Source organism: Lates calcarifer, linkage group LG19 (genome assembly GCF_001640805.2).
Source record: "Lates calcarifer isolate ASB-BC8 linkage group LG19, TLL_Latcal_v3, whole genome shotgun sequence".
NCBI lineage: Eukaryota > Metazoa > Chordata > Actinopteri > Centropomidae > Lates > Lates calcarifer.
Window position 1 is genome coordinate 20,848,533 of NC_066851.1, and position 8,392 is coordinate 20,856,924.

Sequence of the window (8,392 nt, forward strand, 5' to 3'; positions counted from 1 at the left end):
TCAATCAATATTATCAGTGGTGGAATGTACCTGTAAGTATATTTACTATGCTTCTACTCCATTTAAGAGGGGAATATTGTGCTCTTTACTCATTAACAAATTAATTAATACATTTTACAAATTAAACATTTTATAAAACTATATAATAACACCTTTGTTCTAGATTAAAATATCCTACAGTAGTAGAGCTGGAACAACTAGTGAACTGCTTGAGTAGTTGACTGAATTGAGATAACTATTTTGATAATCATTTAAGAAAATTGTTATATGAAAATGTCAAACCCTTCATGGTTCCACCCTCTCAAATAGGTGGATTTATTTTTCATTGTAAGTATTTGATTATTATTATTATTATTATTTTAATGTGTCCAATAATTTGGTAAAACAAGTATAGGTGTAATTTTGGGCTGTGGGTAATTGGGATGGGCACTCGTAATTTTCTTAAAAAGCTGTACAAACAAAACATGCTCTCACTCGATTACCTGAGAAAACAGTCTTTAGATGAGTCCATATTGAAAACAATCAGTATCAGCATTAAATAAAAGCCCAACCTAGCTCAACCTTAACCAAACAGTAAGATGGTGCTTTACATTAATGCAGGAGTACTAATAATCTATTTTTTTAAGATATAGTAGCATATGCTCATCTCTCATATTTAAGCACTATGTACTTTTACTTATGTTTAAATGCCATGAGTAGTCACAAAGATATGAAAAGTTTATATTTAATAGGGAACCTTCAATAAGAAACTTGAAATTAGTCTGTTACAAAAAAATTTACAAAGTTTTCTTTGCAATGTACAAGCAAACAGTAAAGGGAAATCTTGAGAATTACAAATCAGTTTGTATTGTTTTAAATCACATTGCTGAACACATTATTGTATCTGATACAAAAACATGACAGGCACTTAATTTAAAATCAGCTTCCTGTATATACAGCTTGCAGATACATTACCTCTAGAGACTGACAGCTGAAAAACTGAGTCCACTCAAATTCCAACTATTTAGTGAATCAAATACCTTCGTTAGGTAGTTTCATTATGGTCCCTGTGTAATCCATTAATGGACTAATGACTGAACAAACAGGTGACATTAAAATGGGACGGATAAGCTTTAACTGAAATGATGGGACAGATAACACTTAAAAGACACAAGGTTAAATTGTCTTCAAGTTCAACCTTGTTCTGTGCCTCTTAAAAACAAAAGCCTTGGGAAGACTGATTGACCAAGATCTACATTAAATTCAAAACACAGATATTTAAGTACAGACTGCGCACACTAAACACAGACAGAACTGATCTGGAGTCATAGAGTTTTAAAATCTCCATTGGAGGGATGCATCACGTTTCTGCATTAAAAGAGCTTCAAGGATATAATGCCCCAGTGTTTACCTCCATTTGCCATGCACATTTATCAATATCTATCTCTGCACTTGCTCTGATTTCTCTCTACAAGTAGACAGCTGCAGTGGCTCAATGGCACATCAGCAGGGCAGATTTTTAGAGTCAGAAATGGACTAGAATTTATCACTCATCAGTACAGTCTAACTAACCTGGTCAAAGACTGTCCAGATTTCCTGATACCAGCACTGTTGTAAAGGAAAAACAACAACAAAAAACAACTGGGTTCATAAACATAACAAGCACTGAGATCATAACTGGGAAATGTAACAATATTTATCATTTATAGAGGCAAAACTGCACATTATATAAATTCTCAAACTGTAACAGTTACTGTCTCCATTAAAGAATAAGCCTGATACAACAGTGACCTCTCGTGCATTTATACTGATTATGGTGTCAGTTAAAAGAGACTGAAACTTAAGTGAATCGTTTCAAATCCAATTAGTGACGATGACTAAATGCTCACAGATAATAAAACACTAACAATAAGTGGTCGTGAAAGGTCTGCAGTGTTTTAACTTAACGAGAGTACCAGGTGGATGGGAGTGTCATCAGGACAGTGACATGATGTCGATCACATTACAGTGCAAAATGATGTAACAATAAGTCGACAGAAAATGAATCAGCAACGTGATGATTTCTTAATTTTAATTTTGAAGAAAGAAGTCAAAATGTCTTTCTCTTATTTTTGTCTTATGATAGTAAACTCAGTATATTTGGGTTTAGAGACTGAACAAGCATTTTAAGAAAAGTAATCTTTGGCTCTGGAAACTTGTGTTGGGCAGTTTTTTGCAGTTCTTTGACATTTTATAGAATAATGAAAATAATTACTTGTTTATGGTTTGTGTCACAACCTCACGTCCATACTTTTCTAGTGTGAAGTCTTTGGTTGTCTTTACATCCTAATTACAGCAATCAAAATCCCATCCATCTGGTACATAAGTAAGGTAAAATAAACTCTATAGAGTACTTGTAAATATTTGGACCAGGACCTGAAACCCACTGAGGGGTAACTGCAGTCCACAAGACAACATTACGTGATGACAAGTATTATTTCAGGCAACCGTGGTGAATTTCCTTGAGATGTTTTAGACCAAACCTGGCTCATTTTGCTGCCTAACACAACCTTGGTCAGGGCAAGGAAAACTGGACTTCCATCCACTGACCACGACAGCAGATGTGTGTCAAAACTTAGAAGTCACTTTCACCAGTTTACAAACAAGCTCAAACATAATAGGATGTCTGAATGTTGACAGTTTAGTCTGCCACAACCAAGATTTACCAGTAACTGGCCAGTGGCTGGCGTAACATCCCATCATGCAACTGATTCTGAACAGTCTAAAGTGCTAATGGTCTTTGCAGCAGATTGACTTCTTTGGATGTAGTTTGGACGGATTAGGACGGATGCAGAAGCTCTAACAGGGCTCCAACTGCTCCGAAGTAACCCTAAGAAAAACAACAACAAAAGCAGCACAAGAAAGTATTTAGAGATCATTGCAGCACATAACAACTACTTCTGGTGTCTGAGAGGAACAGGTGGTGGAGTTACATACCTCATGTCGTAAGAAGAGTGCTTTGAGCTGGCCTTTGGACCAGTAGTCCATGGCATAGGCCAATAGCTTCATGGAGAGAGTGTTCACTCTTAGGAAGTTCCCAACAAATACCACTCTCTCAATGTTCTTAGTAAAGAAAGAGAACAGACAGAAAATAATTAAGGTGATAAGTTAAGACAAGTTTATTATCTCAAAACAGTCATAACACAACTGAAAAATATTATCAGTGTGACAAACTGTGAAATCTGCTAAGGCAGTTACACAACAACAATTAAACACATTGCTGTTTTACCCAAATATAACAATGAAGAACACGACAGTGTTATTGTCCAGGTACAATTTCATACTACATAGAAACATCTTGAAGGTGTAATATTGGTTTATGGTCTCTATAAAACAGATAACTAATAAATGATACTGACACAGAGTTAATGATCTAACTGCACCTTTCATTTCTTTTTGAAGAATTTTTGACCAACATTTACCCTATAAATAAATATTTATTCAGTTTATTTGTTATTAAGCTAATTTAAAAATACATATTTATTGCTAGATTTTTTCCCTGTGTCTTTAACTGGTGTCTGAGTTGACCTCCTCCAGCTTTGGGCTGTGAATGACTTGTCTGTAGCGCAGCTTACCTCCTCTACGCCTTCATAGCCCTGTACAATGCTGCTTGATCAAGACGCCACAAGGCAGCACCGTAAAGAGGCTGAACGCAAAGAGGAAACAGACAGCGGGGACGCTGTACGGGAAAGTATTTTCTACACAGTTTGGTTAATCCAGTCTTTTAGAATCCTTTTGTAACAGCAACCTGATACCAAAATTATAACTTTGATACAAACACTAAGGTATTCCATCTTTGCTGCCTCTATCGCCAAAAGTATTTTGCTCCTGGAGGCAGTTCAAGTGTCTGGGATTCAGCTCAAGACTGCGATGACTGTTTTAATGCGGTCACATCATTATCTGCAGTGTTTCCTCCACTTTTAAATTGTCATTTGAACACTGTGAATTTTACTAACCTCATTGAGAGCACACATCCTGGTGATGGAGCCAATGTTATTGGTGATAGTGACCAGCGTTGCCCTGGCCAGGTCCTCTTTGGACACCAGACTCCCTCTTCTCTTTAGACATCATGTTGCCAAAACTATAAAACCAAAACAAGAGGCATTTTAGATGAACAAGTACGTCAGAAGTCTGTGAAAATTCAGCAGTGCTAAGGGGAAAAAAAGCGTCTTGTTTTCACCCTGGGAAAGGGAGAAAATTAGGACTGTCCTGGATCCCAGCTTCATTAAGGCTGTGATTTTGTTTATGCTGGAATCCACCACAAACAGGCTTGTGACCTACAGTATGAAGAGAAAGAAATAGCTGCTGTAAACCGCACCTTGAGGCTACAGTCCAGCCTGGCAGTCCAAACCTCTCATAGTCTCCTCCATAAATGTCCCGAACCAGCTTGTCCACGCGGGTGCTCTCCCCCTGAGAAGCCATTTCTAGGGCTTCCTCGAAAGTAGAGCAGCCAGTCAGCAGGCAACACAGGCCCAGGAAGGTCCCACCACCGAGGCTGTAAATACACCCAGATTAAACAGAGATGAGACATAAATTAAAATGTGTCAAACCAGAATACAACTTCTCATGTGGAGTTTAAAATTACTGACAAAGACAAATGTGGAAGAAAGTAAAATAAACCACTTCAGCAGATGTTATGTGCATTCTACAGCCTCGTTTCAACCAAGCTCATCTCGCTTTTCCTTCTCAGCACAAAAGACAGAGGGCCATTATGTTGAGGGTGAGCAAAGCACTCATGGTTCCCTTTCAAAGCCACCAGACAGAGAAACCACACGTGAAAACAAACCAGTGGAGGGAGAAGGAGGCGGAGGAATACCAAAAATACCAACAGCCAAACTGTCAGTTTAAGTGACTTAATTCAAAATTTAAACTGAACAAAGGACCATTTTCCTTTGGCTCTCAAGCAAACAGTTGGTAAAGGAAGTGGTTTGGTAACTGACGGCTAAAAAAAAGCTGCTACTTTTCACACCAAGACACCAGGGAGACACTGAGGGCAGACGTCACCAAACAGGCCACCCGCTTGACCAGACTGTAACCTCTTGTAAATCCCTGAATCACTTTACCCAGATATCAGCCTGTGTATGTTTGACTAATGTCATTTCTGTTTCTGTTTCGTTTTTCTCTTCTGGAGCCAATGTCTATTCTAAACGTGTAATTCTACACTTGAGAAATACATTTTTTTCTCAGTCTTATAATCTAACCTTCAAACACAAGAATATCTTAGGTGGTATTTTTATGTTTTACTTTATAAAAATGCTAAAACTTTTTTCTATAGAACTACAGTATTTTTCTTTTTTTGTTTGAGCCTGATTTTTGACCACTAGGAGGCTGAGGAAACCTCCATCACTGCCAATATAATTATCTTTTTACTTGATATGGCAAACCTGTTTGCAAACAGTTGCCTATACACATTTTCAACAGACATGGAGCAACATTATCTTTCATTTAGAGTTATTTCTTGGTGTACATGGTGAATTTAAGTCCAATATTCACAGTTTTTGATCTGATCAAACTCCTGAAGGAAATATCTGTCTCTTTAGCTGCTGAATGCTCCACTATGTTCACCAGCTAGTTGCTAAACTTGTACGTCTGTCTGCTGCAGCTGAAAATGCTGCTGACGAGGGAAATGAGAGTGAACCAAATCATTAAAAATGTGGGCCATAAGCCAAAATAATGAACTGAAAGATGCAAAGCTCTGTAATGCTGAGGGGAACTGCAGAGTCAAGTGATACTTGTCTGTGGTCTCATCTCTATGAATTTAAGTATTAAGCTACTACAAAGGCAACAGGAGCATAACATACTTAAACAATTTAATCACATTTAAGACAGTTCGAACCCCATAAAAGCACATTTACATGCATATAAAATTACTAATAATCAGTGCAAAGTAAATCTCCATCACTGATAATTACCTGGTCCCAGTGACTCGTTTGTAGTTGTTCTCTGAGTAGACGGCCAGGATGCTGACCCCAGAACCTATGTTGACCAGCAGCAGAGGATAGGGGTTTTCCAGTGTGTAAGGGCCTCTGGATGCAGTGATCTGGGTCTGTGGGGTTTTCAAAGTAGTAGCACTCAGAGGGGCCGCTGGACACCACCGAGTCGATGTACAACACCCCTCGAATTAAACAGTCCAGCTCATCCAGCTTGTGAAGCTGCAGGTCCGCCATCTTTTTTTATTATGTTGACAGAAAAAAAGAACATGGATAACATCAGTGGGGGGATGTGGTCAGGAGAACACAGAGGCAGGAAACTGGCTGAGGAGGGAAAGCGGGGGGGCAAAAAAACAGGAACCTTCATTACAATTCAACAGGAGTTAGTTCTACCAAAAAGAAAAAAAATATCAGATCTGCATCACATTGTGATTAACATTTACAACCGCTAATATTGCTTTTTTCTTCCATAAATTTGTAGATAACTGAGCAATTGCACATCCGTCAGTGCAATCACAACAAGGTACGTATCAGCCTTTATATGCAAGGTGAAATAGTGCAACAACCACAATTTATCTTAATGTCACTGCTGTTAATCTGTGGATATAAATTAACAGGTAAGTTACAACTTTACATTGAGCTGCAGAAGAAAAAAATGTGATTAATAATTAAATTAAAAATTAGCTTTTATTTCCTGTTCAACACGGGAGAAATCTTAGACTGAAACAAATCTAATACAGTGACCTTTTTCTCCTGATATCCACTATTAATACTGCTGCATCTTTAGCTGTAATTTCAGGTGCTCTCGTTGTTTTTACATGAATTTCCTTCATATGCTATAGATATGTTATAACCTCACAGCTCTCTCTCTTTCCTTTCCTTCCCATCCATCCTCACTGTCCAGCCTGTGAAAGCAAACAGAAAGCATTGACAACACTGCACACCCACCGTGCGGAAATCAGACTCAAACTTGTACGCCCCCCCTCCGGTGGCGCACAGGGTGGTGTGGAGGCTGGAGAAGTGCTTGTTGCGGCCCATCTGCAGGAAGGCCGGCAGGTCGTGCGTGGGGAAGCGGATGAAGTGCAGGTTGCCTGTCCTGCCGCACAGCATAAGGTCCTGCAGCTCCAGGTGCACATCCCTGATGCCTGTTTTGCCATAGGCAGTGTTTGAGGTCAGGTAGCGCCGGATGCTCTTCAGGTTCTCCACCTCTTCCTGCTCCTCCTCTGCTGTGATGTCTTTGGGCTCGAAGTACACCAGCTTCACCAGAGTGCCTCCAATGTCCATCCCAAACCAGGGAAATGCTGCATTAAGTGAGATAATATATGCAGAAAAATGATTCACTATCCAACATTTTGTCTAAAAATGCACGATGCTGAATGACTGGAAAGACATATCTTTATTATTAAAATGCTTAATGACAGTGGGGACACATAGAGACGATGTATCAATGTTGGCCCTCATAAAAGCAAGCAGCTTCATCCACAGGAGCAACAGTACAGTGTGTACCGCGAACGCCATCTTGTTGCAAAATAGATCCTGGCTATTTACTGACACTACAGCTCACCGATATTACATTGTAATACCACTGCCATAATAATTTTGTCAGTTTCAGCATCTTCACAATACATAATATAATACCTTTTAAATTTTATTTAGAGGAATTTACGCAGCCCATTACACGCTTTTCTTTTTAAATCTACAATTTCCCCGATTGCCTCTTCGTGGGGAACGCCTTTGATTTCTGCATACATGCAACGGTGCCGTCCCCAGTAAATACACTTAGCCCGGGGTAGCAGCGTTAACACCTACGCGGCCTTGTTTTCTTCACCGAGTCGCTCCGATGCCTCGTCGTCGCGTTGGAGGACCGCCGGTCGGATGTGGCTCTTCCGGCGGGCGCGGCTGCCTCACCGCTGGGCTCGTTTCTGAAATAACCGGGCATCTCCTTGTTGGACCTCGGCTGCTTCGTGGGCGTTTCGTCTTCGTCGATAGTCTCATCGTCGCGCTGGTGGCCATTGAGCGCCATTGAAATGACCAATTAACTACATATATGCTGTAGTTTATGATAAATCAAACCATTAAGAGCCAATTATTAACGTGGACAATAAAGTCCGAGAATATATAAGCTAGCTAATTAGCTAGCTAAGTGGCTGTATCGTTGCAAACTGCTGAGGTACATGTCCTATTTATCGTCGCTGTCAAGACGGAGAAGGCGGGGTTATCAGGTGACGGACAGGACTCAGAACCAATCAGAACGCGAGTCAGTCAGAACAGCGTTTATAAAAGGAGGCTGATGTCACATTTTCTTTATTTTTTGAGGAAAAAAAAAAAAACAAAAAAACAACACATGATCTGTGTAAAAGCTTAGCCACCCCCTGGACAAATTGCATATGTTGTTGATTTTTGAACTGAAAAGAAGTAAGTATGATACCCATGCAGCACATAGA

At 39.5% G+C, this 8,392-nt stretch overlaps 1 protein-coding gene across 1 annotated transcript; it reads right to left on the reverse strand.

Moving 5' to 3' along the window:
• Positions 1–706: 706 nt before the first annotated feature.
• On the reverse strand, positions 707–8,181 carry pank2 (pantothenate kinase 2). The gene is given in 9 exon segments (XM_018666225.2): positions 707–2,848; positions 2,956–3,081; positions 3,975–4,061; positions 4,063–4,099; positions 4,337–4,513; positions 5,931–6,031; positions 6,033–6,185; positions 6,897–7,249; positions 7,758–8,181. Coding segments are annotated over 9 exon segments (1,299 nt in total). The 5' UTR covers positions 7,972–8,181; the 3' UTR covers positions 707–2,797.
• Between the last annotated feature and the right edge of the window lie 211 nt (positions 8,182–8,392).